This window comes from Sorex fumeus, unplaced genomic scaffold, assembly GCF_029834395.1.
Source record: "Sorex fumeus unplaced genomic scaffold, SorFum_2.1 ptg000006l, whole genome shotgun sequence".
Classification (NCBI taxonomy): domain Eukaryota; kingdom Metazoa; phylum Chordata; class Mammalia; order Eulipotyphla; family Soricidae; genus Sorex; species Sorex fumeus.
This window is the reverse complement of record NW_026606063.1, coordinates 10411945-10428415: the sequence shown is the minus strand read 5'-3', so window position 1 is coordinate 10428415 and position 16471 is coordinate 10411945. Positions and strand designations below refer to the sequence as shown.

General features: G+C 57.6%; 2 protein-coding genes across 3 annotated transcripts; one reads left to right on the top strand and one right to left on the bottom strand.

The window, feature by feature from the left end:
* Positions 1 to 4401: 4401 nt before the first annotated feature.
* On the bottom strand, positions 4402 to 10804 carry EIF2B4 (eukaryotic translation initiation factor 2B subunit delta). Its single transcript, XM_056123639.1, is given in 14 exon segments — positions 4402 to 4536; positions 4538 to 4638; positions 4756 to 4936; positions 5315 to 5492; positions 7175 to 7302; positions 7539 to 7641; positions 8617 to 8693; positions 8839 to 8953; positions 9136 to 9227; positions 9348 to 9430; positions 9671 to 9877; positions 10052 to 10187; positions 10365 to 10408; positions 10690 to 10804. Coding segments are annotated over 14 exon segments (1572 nt in total). The 5' UTR covers positions 10721 to 10804; the 3' UTR covers positions 4402 to 4440.
* A 155-nt stretch (positions 10805 to 10959) lies between these two features.
* Positions 10960 to 16327, top strand: SNX17 (sorting nexin 17). Of its 2 annotated transcripts, XM_056123898.1 has the most exons (15): positions 10960 to 11223; positions 11671 to 11745; positions 12606 to 12723; positions 13191 to 13255; positions 13473 to 13583; positions 13692 to 13782; positions 13926 to 14013; positions 14249 to 14318; positions 14522 to 14614; positions 14703 to 14906; positions 15044 to 15169; positions 15330 to 15407; positions 15505 to 15579; positions 15674 to 15715; positions 15808 to 16327. In XM_056123898.1, the coding sequence occupies exons 1-15, from the start codon at positions 11161 to 11163 to the stop codon at positions 15913 to 15915; spliced, it is 1407 nt and encodes a 468-aa protein (XP_055979873.1). In that variant the 5' UTR covers positions 10960 to 11160; the 3' UTR covers positions 15916 to 16327. The 2 variants fall into 2 exon arrangements, with proteins under 2 accessions (XP_055979873.1, XP_055979882.1); XM_056123907.1 differs by lacking the exon at positions 15674 to 15715 and having other exon boundaries at positions 10961 to 11223.
* Positions 16328 to 16471: the final 144 nt, after the last annotated feature.

Below are 16471 nucleotides of genomic sequence, written 5' to 3'. Positions count from 1 at the left end.
GGACCAGGAATATGCAAAACCTGGTCTAGCTCTGCCCTTTCCCCCCACCCCCCAGGTGGGATGAGGTTGGAGAAGGAGTCTCAACTGATTTCGGCTCTCTCCGGGGCACTGAGAAATGCAGTTCGCTAGACTGTGCAGGAGAGTTTGGGGTGTTAGGGACAGGAGGGTAGGGTAAACCAGCCTTTCTCTTTCCAAATAACTTCTCCTGTTACATTCCCCTGGCTACACAAAACACTTTAAAAGAGAAAACATGGGGAAACAAACCAAAACAAGCATGGGGCTGGAGCAGTAGGACAGCCGGTAGGGCGTTTGTCTTGCACTGCAGCTGAGGAGGGTTCAATCACCTGCATCCCATATGGTTCCCCAAACACCTCCAGGAGTAACCCCTGAGCATCCCCCGGCACCCAGAACAAACAAAAAAAGACAAGTATCAGGAGATTCCTATCACATACCCCTTTGCAGCCTAAAAGACAGCCGCAGAGTGTGCTGTTCTTACGTGAGCAAGCACAAGATTTGGCTGTAATGAAGGCAGTGCTCAGGGAGCCGCTCCTGGCTGGGCTAGGGGCCACATCTGGTGGTGCAGGGGTAGAGTATTTATATGCCGGGGCTAGCACTTCTAGGCATGTGCCGAAGCCCTTTAAGTTATCAGAATGAGGTAGGTATTTTTGGAGTGGGCCAGTGCTTGGGGTCTGTCACATGCCCAGAGGAAGAGCTCTATGTGTAGATCTGGAACAATCTCCACTGTACATTGTTTCTTTTTTTTCCTTTTTGGCTTTTTAGGTCACACCCAGCAGTGCCCAGGGGATTCTCCTGGCTCTGCACTCAGAAATCACTCCTGGAGATGCTCTAGGGACCATATGGGATGCCGAGGATCAAACCTGTGTTGGCTGTGCGCAAGGCAAATGCCCTCCAGAGTTTAAAGGAAGCAGGTTGCAGAGATGGCACAGGGATTAAGTCGCTTGCCTCGCATACCCTGGTTCCTTCCATGGCACCCCATATGCTTCCGTGAGCACTGCCAAATGTGGTCCACCACATCCTCAGCCCCCTGCCACCCTCAGACCCACCAGGGTGCAGGTCTGTGTAGTTGCTGTGATTGACTGGGGGAGGGGAAGGTGAATTACTTTCTTTTTTTGGTATCAAGGATCAAACCAAGGGCTTCATGCATGCAAGATGTGTGCTCAAGCGCCGAGCCATATCCCTGGCACAAGGGGCAAGATGTGTGTGTACTCGTGTTTGTGTGACTACAGGAAATACCTTGGGTCTCCAATAAGAAATCAATTAACTGGAGCAATAGCACAGCGGGTAGGGCATTTGCCTTGCACGCGGCCGACTCAGGTTCGATTCCCAACATCCCATATGGTCCCTCGAGCACCACCAGGAGTGATTCCTGAGTGCATGAGCCAGGAGTAACTCTTGTGCATTGCTGGGTGTGACCCTCCCCCCCCCCCCCCAAAAAAAAAAACGCAAAAAAAAAGGCAAGAAATCAATTAACTGCTGGCATGTGTGACCTGGGAGGCTAGAAATGAAGTCTTCACTTTCTGCTTTTTATAGCCTAAAGATGTTGATCCATGTGAATGTCTTATTACAATAGTTATCAAAATAAGAGATTTAGGGGGCTGGGGAGATAGGTGGCTGAAGTGCATGTTTTGCATGAGGGAGCCTGGGGTTCAGTCCCCCCCACTGCATGGCCTCCCACCCCCAGTTACTTTCAGTTGTGTCCCTACCCCCCTCAGAAAAAGTTGAGATTTAGTAATAAGTTTAGCCTAATCCACAGGAAAGATGGCCTGATCTGAGGCAACAGGAATGAACTGACGTGTCCATTACGGAGCGCGAGAACTGTATATCAGATGGGTGTTTAAGATGTGATGTATTGGTCCAGCTGGGTACCAAGGCTGGAGTACATGTTAACCAGTCTTAGGCCTTGGAGCTGATCCCTGGCACTGTATGGTTTCCTGAACACCTCTGGGTATAACCCTGGTGGCCTCAGCACTAGCTGGAGAGATCCTAAAACAAAAGTATCAGGGGAATATTCTCTCAACAGTGCTTGGGGACCACGTAATGCTGGGGTGAGGGATCAAAGCCAGGGCTCCCTTCGGCAAAGTGTACCCTTGGAGCCATCTTCCCAGCTCCTACCACCACTTACTGCCCTACAGCACAGACCTGACCCCATTGGGCCGGTGCTTCGTTTTATTGAGTGGCATGCTCAGTGAGTAAAAAACCGGAAGCCAAGAACTTTCAAAGCAAAGTTTAAAAAAAAAAAAAAACCAACACTAACTATATACTACTGGACAAAACTAGTGATCAAGTCCTGAAACTGATAAACATCTATTGTGCCTTTCCAGTGTGTTATAATTCTGAATAGTACATGAGAGGAAATTCTTTATAGATTACTGACTGGTGGGAATGATAACATTGTGGGGGGAGGGGAGGATGGACAGCATTTTGCACCCCCTAATCAAATATTTCAGGCCATAAACACCTGCGGATGAAACCAGTAAATGAAAGATTACTGAGAAACTAAATGCCTAGGCCCACTCATCACTGAAAACAGACTATTATTTGGGATCTGCTGGGAAGTACCATGAAACAGCACCAATAAAGTTTAACTGTGGACAAAGAAAATGGAGAAATTATATAAACGATACCACAAGAAGGCAGTCAACCTGGGGAACACTTATGAGATTAACTGGTTTCTGAAATAAATCAATGTCATGGAAAAGGGTGTTTGGGAAACTGCTTTTAATTTCAAATTAAGACATAACCAAATTGATGTGAACTTGTTTGGGGACTGTGTGGTGAATGAATGAAACTCAGGACTTCAGCACTCAACATCTGTGCTTTAGCCCTTTGAGCTGTCTACCTGGCCCCGAAATTCCTTTCATGAGACAACCAAGAGAATTTAAGCATGGACTAGATAATACCAAAAATGAATTCATTTAGTATGATAGCATGGTGAAATTCCATACTTTTGAAGAGACACTTATGTTCATAGATGTTTATGAGTCAAAATAGCACGTTTGCAATTTGCTCTGAGGTAACTGGCAAAGGAAAAAATGTGGCTGATCTTGATAATTGCTGTATTTGATGAGAATTGTTTATTCCTGAGATTGTTCAGTTAAACGTGCACATACATGTAACACAATGAATCTCCCTTTTTTCAGACTTGCCACAGTGGTGAGGCTCTCACAGTCTGACCTCACGCCAGTGGGTCTCCCTCCAAGTGGGGCTGGGTTCTACCTTCATCACTCTACCAATGCTTTGGGAGTGACCACTCTTTGGGGGAGGGAGCAGTGGCAGGGAGGCCATACCCCACAATGCTTAGGGTAACTCCTGGCTCTGCGTTCAGAAATTACTCCTGGCAGTGCTGGGGACCATATATATGGCTTTCTGGGGATTGACTCAGGTTGGTTGCATGCAAAGCCAGTGTCCTACCGGCTGTCCTATGGCTCCGGCCCAGAAAACGACCACTCATTTTAAGCATATTCTTTATGTTCAAGCTGTTTCCCTGGCAGACCTGCTTTCCCACTCTTTTTTGTTCAGTTTTGGGTTTCTGGCCTCATCACCTGGTGGTGCTCAGGGATCACTTCTGGTGGGGCTTGGGGATCAAACCGGGTCAGCTATGGTGCAGGGTTAAGTACCTCACCCATTGTACGCTCTCTGGCCCCTGCCTTCTCATTCTTTTCCAAATGGGAAAACTTCTTATATCCTTCAAGGACGAGGTCAGGGGTTACACCTGGAGGTCTTCCCTAAACTAGGGAACTTCCTGGTGCCATCCTTGATCCAGGAAGTCTGCTTATACTATGAATAGAGTTTATGTGACACTAGATACTGTTTTCCTGTACCAGCAATGCTCCTTAAAATACTGATGCTGCAGTCTGTGTTAATTAAAACACAATCAAGTGTGAGCCACAGCGATTAAGCACCAGCAGCAACAGGGTTAATGGCAGCCAGCAGGAAAATGGGGCCGGAGCGATAGTACAGCAGACAGGGCACCTGCCTTGCAGCGGCTGACCGGGTTTGATTCCGGGCATCCCATATGGTCCCCTGAGCACCGCCAGGAGTAATTCCTGAGTGTAGAGCCAAGGGTAACCCCTGAGAGCCTTGCTTGGTGTGACTCAGAAAAGAAAAAAAAAATCAAGGGCAGAGTCTCTGGGCGCGGAAGGCCTGAGATCACTTGCTGGCTCAGTTCACTGTACTACGGACAGGACTCGTTTGTCCTTAGATTCTTCCTCGAATCTAACACAGTGTCAGGTGCACAGATGTTCAGTAGGTGGTGGACAGTGCGGCAAGTGTTGGGGCTCCACGCTGACCTTCACTTTTGGCTCCTAAGCACTGGCATAGCATCCGACACCTTGAGAGTCCTGATAAAGGCCTGCGGGGAGTCTCAAAGATACAAAGGCGGCAGGGAGTACGTCATTTATTGATCCTGAGGTTCCCCACTCACTGGTCACTACTCTTGACTCGTAGGACAACAGGTACAGAACTGCAAGGAATCATTCCCAGCTCCGTGATCACCAGATCCACGAGTTCCGGGGGGGGTCACGTCATAGACCAGATTCAGCAACCGGAGGGACGGGAGATTCTGCCAGTTGGCCAGGGTTACGCAGTCTCGCTCACACAGAAGGTCGTCAGGGTCATCTGCAGTAAGAGGGTCACCCACTTACCTCCCGTAGGAAAACAGAGGGGGCTCCCACTTCCCTTTTCCCTCCCAGATCTTCAGGGCCCGCCCTTCCTCTGCCCTCCTGTGCTCCTTACCCAGCTCATTCGAGACGAAGGCGTCCGTCTGTACCCGCTCACAGAACTTGTACGTTTCACAGCAGACCAGCACTGGCACGTTATGGGCTCGTGCCACCAGGGCCAGCTGGGCTGTCCCTACCCGGGACATCACAAACCCATTGGCCAGGAGTGCGTGAGCTCCCAATAGCACCTTGGAAACCTGGCGTGTGGGAGGACGGAAAGGGGGAAACATGGTTTGTGATGGGACAGAGCAGGTGGCCCACTCTTCCCTGGGACAAGAGCACTAAGGCGATGACCAAGTCTCAATGCTGCTCTACGTGGAAGGCCCCTGACCACGCACCCACACTTCCCACGGGAACACGAGACTCAGGGGTGCCTTTTGTTCTGTTCCCTCTCGGTGGCCGCCACTTTATAGCTGGACCGACAGAGCTCTAACGTGCTACTGGTGTTTTCCCTACTGAACACACAAACCACCGTACAATTCTATTCCCAAACAGCAGTCACCGTGGGGAGGTGAACTTCAGCACGACCGAGCCCTTTTTTCTCCACCTTTGCAGTCCCTTTCCTCTGCCCTCACCTCTGGGAGCACATAGGAGGCTGCAGGAATCAGCAGGTAGGAGGCAGGGACCCCAGCACGGACAAGGGAGCGGAGTGTGTGCCTTCCCTCCAGCCGCGGCCGGCTGTCCACCACTACCACCCGAAAGCGCCGGCCCTGAGCCCAAGCCTCCTGCAGGATTCGTGATACCAGAGACGAGCTGGAGTGGACGGAGAGGAGGATTCGGTTACGAGCGTCACTCGCTGGCGGCCAGCTCCACCCCAGAAGGCGAAAAGGACCCCTGACGCAACCCCCCGCCCCACCCGGCCGCTGGGCTGTTCCCACAGGGGCTGCGCTTCCTGGACGTGGTGCTCGCCAAGGTGCTCAACGCTCTGTGGTGTAGCCTGTGGTTGGCAAGAAAATGCTCCTGGCCCCTGGGTCACATGCGACACCTAGATGCGGGCGGCTGGTGCCCCCAGGTGTCAGACTTGAGACCTTAAAGCTTGCAAGGCAGCAGGCATTTTTTACCATTGAGCTGTTCGTCTCGGCCCAAACTGCTTAAAGCAGCTTAAAAATGCAGAAAGCGGGGCTGGAGTGATAGCACAGCGGGTAGGGCGTTTGCCTTGTACGCAGCCAACATGGCCTACCCACCAGCATCCCAGCATCCCATATGGTCCCCCGAGCACCGCCAGGAGTAATTCCTGAATGCATGAGACAAGAGTAACCCCTGAGCATTGCCGGGTGTGACCCAAAAGCAAAAAAAAAAAAAAAAAAAATTCAGAAAGCAGGGGCCAGGCAGGTTCCACGGGCGGGAGTGCAGCCTTTGCGGGAGCTCTGGCACTGCACAGCCCCCCTGAGCACTGCCAAGCGTGCCCCCCTTAACAACACCAGAAAAACAAATGGGGCTTGGAAGCTAGCTCAAAGGCCAGGTTCAATCTCCGGGACCACGTGGTCCTCAAAACAAAACAAAAAATGAACCTGGGAAGATGGTGCAAAGGCTTCAAAGGGTTTCTTGTGCACATGCTTTGCATGCAGGAGGCCTGGGCCCCAATCCCAGCACCGCACAGTCCTTTAGCACCTCCAGGAATGACTCCCGACCACTAAGCCAGGAGGAGCCCCTGAGCACAGCCCACTCCGGTCCAACAGCAAAAGAAACAAATGGCCCAGCAAAACCAAGAAAGTAAATGGCAGGGGCCAAGCTGTGCCTCACGTGTGCGAGGCCCCGCGTGTCCTGTTGGGCCCCAGCCCCAGAGCACCGTCAGGTGAGGTCCCCAGATCAAATAATAAGTCACTTTAGAGGCTGGAACGATAGCACAGTGGGTAGGGTGTTTGCCTTGCACACGGCCAACTCGGGTTCAATTCCCAGCATCCCATACAGTCCTTCAAGCACCGCCAGGAGTAATTCCTGAGTGCAGAACCAGGAGTAACCCAAGCATCGCTGGGTGTGACCCAAAAAGCAAAAATAAATGAAAATTTAAAAACATAAAGCATGGAGGGGCAGGAGAGACAGTACAGCGGGAAAGGTGTTGCCTTGCCCATGACTCACCCGAGTTCAAGCTCTAGACAGTCTCCTGAGCACTGCAAGGGGTGCTCCCTGAGCACAGAGCCAAGAAGCAGCCCTGAGTGCTGCCAGATGAGGCGCCCAAGCCCAGGAAATAAACAATTGAGGGCCAGAGTGATAGTGAACCAGGTAGAGCACTTACCTTGCACGTGGCTGACCAGGATTCAATCCCCAGCACCCCATATGACCCCCTGAGCACAGAACCCGAGCTCCGCCAGGTATGACCACAAGTCCAAAATAAAATTTTACAAGGCGTATATTTATACATGGGGAGAGGGGCCAGATGGTGTGATACCCCCTTCCCTATCCCCCCATTCTTCGGTTTAGGGCGCAGGCCATACCATCCATATACCAGGATCACGTCTCCATTACTGATCTTCTTATAAGCAAAGCGGGAAATGGCCTCGGCAGCAAGTACGATCTTCTCTCGCACATACCGGTCTATGGCGTTGTGAAGTTCTGACTTGGCCTGAACGAAGAAAGACGCTTAGAAAACAAAAAACACATTTCTCCCACCGATCTCAGATGCTGGATATATGCCAGGCTCAAAAGGGGGTTTGAGGACTGAAGCATGGCACAAGTCACAGAGCCCGACTACTCCCTTAGCCCCCGAATGGGTCAGACCGTGTGCACTGCCCTTCCTGGGAGTTCTGGGCATGCGTCTCCGCTCCACCCACCAGCGTGCTCATTACTCATACTCATCACCTCCTCTTCCCGCATGGAGCTGCTCACGGCTGTGATCTCCTTATTAAGGTATTTGATGGCGTTGTACATGCTGGCCGACAGGGGGCGACACTGAGCCAGAAAGCTGCAACAGGAAAAGCTGACGTTTGTGCCACTTTTCACAACTTGGCAAAACTCTCACGTTTTAAAAAAACATCTTTTACGGCTGGAGAGACAGTACAGTGGGTTAGCACGCAGCCAATCCAGGTTCAAGCCATGGCACCCTGACACCATGTGGTTCCCTGAGCCCATCAGGAATGATCCCTTGGTGCAGAGGCAGGATTATGCCCTTGGCACTGCCAGGTATGACACCAAAACCAAAAAGGCCCTGTGCACTCCCAGGTATGGACCCCCACCAAAATAAAAAAACAAATAAATATACATGGGGGGAGGGGATAAATTATCCCTCCTCCCACCCCCGACATTCTGCTTAGGGTTTGGGCCATACCATCCAAAACCGTCCTAAAGGCAAGCAGGAGGCCAAAGGTAGCTCATGGGTAGAGCGCCTGCCTCGCAAGTGTGAGTTGACTGAGGCTCCAACTCGGACCTCGGACACTGCCCCACGTGCCCAAGTGTGGTCCCTGAGGCTCTGCCATTTGGGATCCCCAGTGCCATGAAAAATTGTGTCATCTCCACTGTGCAACCCCAGTCACTGAAGAGAAAGAAAATGAATAAAAACTAAGCGGGGGTTAGAGAGATAGTACCGTAAGGCATTTGCCTTGCATGCACCAACCCAGGTTTCATCCCCAGGATCCCATATGGTCCCCCACGCCTGCCAGAAGTGATTCCTGAGCACAGAACCAGGATTATGCCATGAGCACTGCCAGATGTGGGACCAGAACGATAGCACGGTGAGGAGGCCACTTGCCTTGCATACGGCCAACATCAGTTGATTCCCTGAGCTCCATTAGGAATGGCCTACACACCTCTGGGTGTGGCCCCAACCTCCACCCGCACCCCCCCTTCAAAAGAGATGGAAAAAGCAGAACCTGCAAAGAAGAGGCAGAGGAGTGAGAGAGAAAGGACATGGCGCCAGCGGGCCTCTTCCTGCCGTCCTTACCTGAAATAGGGCTTGAGTTTGTTCACCAGGTCCCTTGAGAGCTCTTCATTAGGAGGCGTTGTGTAATCCTGAATCACCTGGGGGGCAGACACACACACACGGACATGGACACAGTGGTCAGCAGGACGCGCCCTATAAACACTCTGAAAGGGGCACTCGGGGAGGCTGGTTTGGGAGAGCGAGGGGAACCAGAAGGCGGGAGGAGAGGCCGGGGCTGCCCACCTGCTGCAAGGCACGAAGCAGGGCGACACAGCGGGCGTTGGAGCCGCTGACCAGGCCCTGGGAGTACTGCAGGCCGAGGCGCACCATGGCTGGGTGGATCACAGACGACGGGATGCTGAGGGGATGGCGGTGTCACAGCATGCAGGCCCGCCGGGCCTGGATGGGGAGGAGCTCCTTCCCAAGCACCCACACCCTGATTCCCCGGGCTCATGCTTCCTTGGATCCCATCCCCCATTCCGCGCCCCTTCCAGTGCCGCACCTCAGAGGACCGGTTCTGACGGTTTCCCAGGCTCCTACCTCATATACTGGGTCAGAGAGTTCTGCCGGCTGTACTGGGGCAGATGGGAGAAGAGACTGACTTTGGATCCATAATCCTTCCGGGCAGGCACCTTGATGAGACAGGGAAACCAGACCGACGGCCCAGAGTTGAGACGCTCGGGGACAAAGCTGGCCAGGAAGCAGACCCGAATCCCAGCCTCGCCCGGGGTCTCCCAAGCCCTCTCCCCAACCTGCTGCCGCTCGGGTCTCTTAATAAGCCTCTTCAGGAGTGTGAGGTCATCTGTCTTCGAGTGCTCCGGCGTCGGCTTCACGCCTGAAAAAACAACCTTGGTGGTTTCTAAGCCGCTGGCAGAGATGGAAAGACACTGACCTTTCAAACGCGGACAGCGGAAGCTGGGGATGGGGGAGGCAGAGGAGAAACTGAGGAAGGGAGAGGAAGGGAAGACTGAACTCAGGAGCCCAAAGCGAAGGCCGGGAAGGGAGAGGCATGTCCTTGAGGAATAGGAACGGACACAGTGCAATGACCTGGGCGCTTGAGAGGCCGGGAAGGTACCTGAGGGGGGTTGTCCCACGGTGCCCGGGGAGGCCTGGGGGGGTGGCCCTCCTGCTTCTGCTTTCCTTGCCTGCTTCAGGGCCCGCTCGGCCTCCTGCTTGGCCCGCCGTTCAGCACGAAGTTCAGCTTTACTCCGGCCGGCTGGAACTTTCTCTCCAGCAGGTCCAGGCTGGCTGCCCGGGGCGGGCGGCTCTGCGGCTGGGCCAGCTAAAGGGAGAGGAGGCGGCAAGCGCCCGCGGAGGCGTCACTGGCCCCACTGGTCCCACGGCCCCCGGCATCCTTCCCCAGCATCCTCTGCCAGCATCCAACTCGGGCATCCTCCCCCGGGCATCCTCCCCCGGGCATCCTCCCCCAGTCTCCCAGTCCCTGACCCGCGGATACCTCGGCACGGGGCTGCCGAAGCAGGGGGGCCGGCTTCGGCTTCGGCGCCCTTCTCCTCCTTCCGTTTCTTCTTCTGCTGCTTCTTTTCCTTCCGAAGCTGCAGCTTCTCTTCTTGGGTCAGCTCCCGACCGCCGGCCTGGGGCGCGCACGGAGAAGACGGCTCGGCCCGGGGCGACCCCATCCCGGGCTCCCCGGCTGCGGCGGCCGTGCGGGAACCCCGCACTCGCTCGCCCTCGCCGGCTGCGTCCCACAACCCCCAGGATCCGCGAGCCGGGGGCAGGCTCCGGGGACTGGCTCGGGGCCCCCCACTTACCCCGGGCCGCGGGGACAGCTCCGCCTTCATGCCTGACGCCGAGTCTGCGTGGGGAAAGGGCACGCGGTCTGCCCGGGGCTCGGCGTGGGCACGCGGGCGCGGCGGGATCAAAGGGGAGGCGGGGCGGGCACCCCCTCTCCCTCCCCGCGGGCAGCAGCCGGTGCCCGGCACGGGCCAGGCCCGAGCCCCCGGCGGCGCCGAACCGAACCCCAGGGCCCGGGGCGCGGGGGGGTGGCGGGGAGTAGGGGTCGCCGAGGCCCTGGAGCCGCCGTCCAGGAGCCTCGGGAGGCGCGTCCGCGTGGGTGCGCCCGGGCGCGACACTCACCCTCGCGAACAGCCACGGCCACGGCAGCCATCGGCCTCGTTCCTAGGCTCCGCCCGGGCGGTCACTGGCCCGGCAGCGCCACCTGGGCCGCCTCCCCGGGCGCCGACTACAACTCCCGGCGTGCCCCGCGGCCCCGCCCGCCCGCCGCTACGGGTCGCGACGAGGGCCGCCGCCGCGGACTACAGGTCCCGGCCTGCCCCGCGGCCCCACCCGCCTGCCCGCCGCTACGGGTCGCGACGAGGCCCCGCCCCCGCCGCCGCGGTGCCCGGGCGGACTACAGGTCCCGGCGTGCCCGGGGGCGCGGCGCCCCGGCCGCCGACGTCCCGCCGCCCGGCCCACCTCCGAGCTCGGGCAGGCCCCCCCCAAAATGGCGAGTGAGGCGGCGGGGACGCGCTGAGCGACGGAGGCGAGCGTGCCCAGCCGCTGCGGCCCGCACCGTGTGGAGCCCGGCCGGGCCCCGGCGCAGGGAACATGCACTTTTCCATTCCTGAAACCGAGTCCCGCAGCGGGGACAGCGGCGGCTCCGCCTACGTGGTGAGGAGCGGCCGGAGCCGGGCCGGGCAGGGGCGGGGATAACGGGCCGGAGCCGGCTCCGAGCGGCCCCCGAGGCCTGGCCGCCCCCCCGCCGGCCTGCCGACGGCCGGGCGCGGGGCGCGGGGCACGTGCCCGCCGCGCCCGGAGCTCGCCCCGCGCCCGGCGGGCCTTTGTCCGGCCGCGACCGGGCCGGTGGGCGTCACCGGCTTCCTGGGGAGGGAGGCGGCGGCGCGAGCGGCCCAGTGTCCCCGGGACTTGGGCTGCGGCCCCGGCCCGGCGAGCGGCGAGGGGGCCAGCACTGAGCGGCGCTCGGAGGAGCTGGACGCGGTGCCCCGGCGGCCGGTGCCAGGCAACTTCCGGCCCGGGCGCCCGAGGGGGACTCCCCGGCCGGCACCCGACAGACAGACAGACAGACAGAACAACGCTGGCCCGCTCTTGTGTCCTCAGGCCTACAACATTCACGTAAACGGAGTCCTGCATTGCCGGGTGCGCTACAGCCAGCTCCTGGGGCTGCACGAGCAGGTGGGACCAGCACCCCGCCGCCACCTGGCCCCGGCGCCTCCACCTCCCTGCGCCCCGGTTCACCCCATTTAATCACCGCCACAGGGGAGGATCTGGTGCTTTATTGAATCGTGACGTTTCCGGGGAACTCCCTAAGAAGTGAACTGTAATGTCTGCCACGCTGACGCTCGGCTCGGCGCCTCCTAGTACTCACATCCTCCTTCCTGCTTCTGTCCCGCCTTTGCCCGAGCATGGAAAACACGAGCTGCCCCCTCCCTGCCCTCCCCTCCCCCCTCGCGGCCTGAGCACATTCCTTCTGTCATCCGAGCTGACTTGAAATTCTTTGCCCTGCGTTTCCAAACCCTCCACTGATGTCTTTGTTTTCTTTGGCTCATCCCCGCCCAGAGCCTTCCCGGTTGTCCTTATGTATCTGTGATGCAATGTGTCTCGTTCTCCCCAGAGTGTGCAGTGTCTCTAACTCAGTAACTCAGAGCCCTGACTCTCGTGACTTGATTGTCCCTTGCTGAGCCAGTACCTTATTTCTTCGGGCCGCCCTCCCACCAATCCAGATTCCTCTAGTCCCCTTAAGCCGCTGGGTACTTTGTGAACGGGGTAACTATTGTTAGCAGCCATGCCCTGGAGAGTATGGCCTGCCTAGAGCATCCTGGGACTCCCAGGCCTTGGCCCCAGGCCCTTCGGTTCCCCACACTATGAAGGGACTGGACTGGTACTCAGTAGGACCAAAAAAAAAAAAAGAGGGCACATAAGGGTTCAGGGCAACCCCCCACTCAGAGAAGGGAAGGGAGCCTCGAGAACTGAGGGGATTGCCTCTGCTCATTTGCTGTGTTTGTGTGAAGGGTTGTATCTCTTTCTCTAAATAGCTTCGCAAGGAGTATGGGGCCAATGTGCTTCCTGCATTTCCCCCAAAGAAGCTTTTCTCTCTGACACCTGCTGAGGTAGAACAGAGGAGAGAGCAGTTAGAGAAGTACATGCAAGCTGGTGAGTGGTCGGAGAGAACTTTAGGCTCACGTCAGGGAGGCCTTTGGGGAGAGACATCAACGCGCTGATTCTGTGCAAGGTCCAGAGTTCGGTCCCAGACTGGGGCCGCCTCCCATTTCTTTTAACTAGCACCGGTACAGGGCATGCCAGGATGTGCTGGGGGCCAGGAAAGCCACTGGAGAGTAACTTGACGGCAACTGAGAAGGGGAGGAGGGCGGCTTTCGTATCTGCTGTGCTTTAGGTTAGCGTCGTTGCTATTCCCCCAGTTCTATAGGCTGCCCTCAACTAGCTGGCAGCCAGGGGTGGGGCAGGTGAATTTGTGCAGTGAGCGAGGTGAGGTCAGCTGGGGGAGCTGACAGGCCATCGGCAGCCGAGGAGATGGGCAGGGGGGAACCTACCAAGAGGAGAAATGAGGGGAGCCAAGAGGGAGCGTTGAGTGACCCGAACTTTGTTCTCTTGTCCCCCAGTTCGACAAGATCCATTGCTCGGGAGCAGTGAAACCTTCAATAGTTTCCTACGTCGCGCACAGCAGGTAAGGCCACAGGCCGGGCCCCGAAATCCAGAAAGGACAGACCCGCGGGGCCCCATCCTCCGAATGAGAAGTCAGACTGGCACCTTTTCCATGGACTGAGCTCCTGTACCCAGGCGTTCCGGAACCCCAGCCTTGAATTAAGTTGCCGAGAATTGGGCTGGGCTGGGGCAGTGCTCACAGTCCCAGGCCTGGCACTGTCCTGTCTGCTCGCCCCCAGGAGACACAGCAGGTCCCCACCGAGGAGGTCTCCTTGGAAGTGCTGCTCAGCAACGGGCAGAAAGTTCTGGTCAATGTGCTCACTTCGGATCAAACGGAAGACGTCCTGGAGGTGAGGCGTTCGCTGGGCACTCTCCCTCCTTCCCCAGTTCCCAGGGGCCCGGGTTTGGGAGTGATTGGCCCAGCCGGTGTGACAGGCGCCGCCTCTCCCTCTCCCTAGGCCGTGGCTGCAAAGCTGGATCTTCCGGATGACTTGATTGGCTATTTCAGCCTTTTTCTCGTTCGAGAGAAAGAGGACGGGGCCTTTTCTTGTGAGTTTCTCCGGCCTTCCTGCCCCCCCTCCTGTCCTTCCAGTGATGAGCGTGCAAGAAAGTGGCATTTCTTCCAGGCTTCTCTTGCTTTCTCTTCCCTTGAGCCTCATATATTTTATTTTTCTCTTTAATTTAACCCATAGTTGTACGCAAGTTGCAAGAGTTTGAGCTGCCTTATGTGTCTGTCACCAGTCTACGGAGTCAAGAGTATAAGATTGTGCTAAGAAAGAGGTCAGGGCTGGGCTCGGAGGGAGGAGGGTACTGAATTGGATTACTGGGTCACGTCATGGGACAGCGTAGTCTGGACAAGGGGGTAGCAGTGATTTTTTCTGCCAGGACTCCCAAGCTTCATCCCGCTCCCTAATGTACAGTTCCAGACCGCTCCCCGTTTGCCTGTTCTCCATGCAGCCTCTTGGCTCGTCCCGGCTTAGCCCGCCATTACTCCTTTCCACCCTCTGCCTCACAGTTACTGGGACTCTGCCTACGATGATGACGTCATGGAAAATCGGGTTGGCCTGAACCTGCTCTACGCTCAGGTGAGCTTGCAGCTAGCTGCCTCTGAAAATGCCGCCGCTGTCCCCCTTTGCCAAGAGAGCTCAGGAGGGAAGAAGTTCCTAGAATGCGGTCCGGGAACCTGGCGTCACCTCCAGGCTACCTCCTTGTGAGCGGGTGTGGTTAGATTCGGTGCAGTATGGAGCCCAGCCCGGTTGCTGACTGCCCGCCCTGGTCCCCACTGTAGACAGTATCAGACATCGAGCGCGGATGGATTCTGGTCACCAAGGAACAGCACCGGCAGCTCAAATCTCTGCAAGAGAAGGTCTCCAAGAAGGAGGTAAGGGCTGCCCCCCGCCTCCAGGCACGAGATGGGTGACTTCCTCTGGGCGCCCCACTTCCCCTCCCGACCCGCTGTGTGGTTTCAGTTCCTGCGGCTGGCACAGACGCTGCGCCACTACGGCTACTTGCGCTTCGATGCCTGCGTGGCAGACTTCCCGGAAAAGGACTGTCCCGTGGTGGTGAGCGCGGGCAACAGCGAGCTCAGCCTCCAGCTCCGCCTGCCTGGCCAGCAGCTTCGAGAAGGCTCCTTCCGGGTCACCCGCATGCGGTGCTGGCGGGTCACCTCTTCTGTGAGTTGGGGCTGGTCTTCTGGCCAGTGGCCGGGCCAGCCTGGAGCTTCAGGAAGAGGCCGCCGTGGGTCAGGGAGGGAGGCGGGTGGCTGAGGCCATGCCTGATTCCTTCCCCCGCTGTCCGTTCCCGCCCCCAGGTGCCACTGCCCAGTGGGGGCACGAGCAGCCCGGGCCGGGGCCGGGGCGAGGTGCGCCTGGAACTGGCTTTCGAATACCTCATGAGCAAGGACCGGCTCCAGTGGGTCACCATCACCAGCCCCCAGGTGTGAGCCCACCCTCCCACCTCCTCTGGAGCCCTGGGCACCGCCTCTTAGCTACCCGAGTCCAGGGCTTCCAAGACTCCACGTGAGTGGGAGCGCTGTGTCCGGGGTACGGGGCTGGGGGGACCGATCTGGTAGGGCTCAGCCGTGTCCGTGCCCGCAGGCCATCATGATGAGCATCTGCCTGCAGTCCATGGTAGACGAGCTGATGGTGAAGAAGTCCGGAGGCAGTATCCGGAAGGTGAGCCGGTGGGCAGTGCCTCCGGGCATCGAGGGGAGGCCCCTGGGATGCATAAGGGTCTGACGCGGCCCTGCTCTGTGCCCATGTCTGTCTCCAGATGCTGCGCCGGCGGCTGGGGGGCACCCTGAGGCGCTCTGACAGCCAGCAGGCAGTGAAGTCCCCGCCACTGCTTGTGAGTATCCCTGCTGCTCAGTCCCTGGGCCCCCACCGTGCCACAGGGCGCCTTCCCCCACTCGGTTCTCACCCACCTGCCTCCTCTTCCCCAGGAGTCTCCAGACGCCAGCCGGGAATCAGTGGTCAAACTCTCCGTGAGTGCCCCGGGAGGGCTGGCGTGGCCTGAGCTCGGAGGGTCTCTCGGGGAGGCGCGACCCCGCTGACCCCCCCACCCACTTTGTTCCAGAGCAAGCTGAGTGCCGTGAGCTTGCGGGGGATCAGCAGTCCCAGCACCGATGCCGGGGACGTTCACGGCAACTTCGCCTTCGAGGGCATTGGAGATGAGGATCTGTAATCTCCGGTGGCTGCGGTCCGCCCTCCACCCTGGAGCAGTGTTCAACCTGCCCTGTGCCTGTCTTTCCCGAGCGAGCTGGGGAGTCTTTTCCTTCCTGCTTTCCTGATTTTTTTTTCCCTTCCTGGACAGGAGCCTTCCTCACCCACCATTCTCACGTCACCGCCCCCCCCAATCTCAAGGCTGGCTACACAAAGGATTAACCCCCCCTTTTTTTCAGAGCTGGCCCTCAATGCCAAGTTAGCATTTAGTATTTTGCACAAAGTCCAAGGGACCATGGCTACCTGCCTGGGGAGGAACCACAGCCCCCTCCGGCTGCTTCCGGCTTCCGGGGGCCCTGGGCCCAGGGGATGGGGCCGAGGTCTGTGTCGGGTCTGGCCCAGCGCCCCGTCATTAAACAGCCTGATTGCTGCCTGCCTCTGCTTCCCTCTCACTGCCCGGCTCCCTGCCCCAGCACAGGCTGCAGTGCCCCGGGGCGGCTGAGCTGTGCTTGCCAGCCACTGCCAACCGCGCACACGGCTTTGTTAGTGTTTCCTTTATTATAAAGCACTGAAATAAG

Coding starts and splice junctions, on each gene's coding strand:
- SNX17 (XM_056123898.1), top strand. CDS start 11,161: ATGCACTTTTCCATTCCTGAAACCGAGTCCCGCAGCGGGGACAGCGGC. Junction 13,256..13,472: donor TCCTACGTCGCGCACAGCAG/GTAAGGCCACAG, acceptor GCTCGCCCCCAG/GAGACACAGCAGGTCCCCAC. Junction 14,319..14,521: donor TGAACCTGCTCTACGCTCAG/GTGAGCTTGCAG, acceptor TCCCCACTGTAG/ACAGTATCAGACATCGAGCG.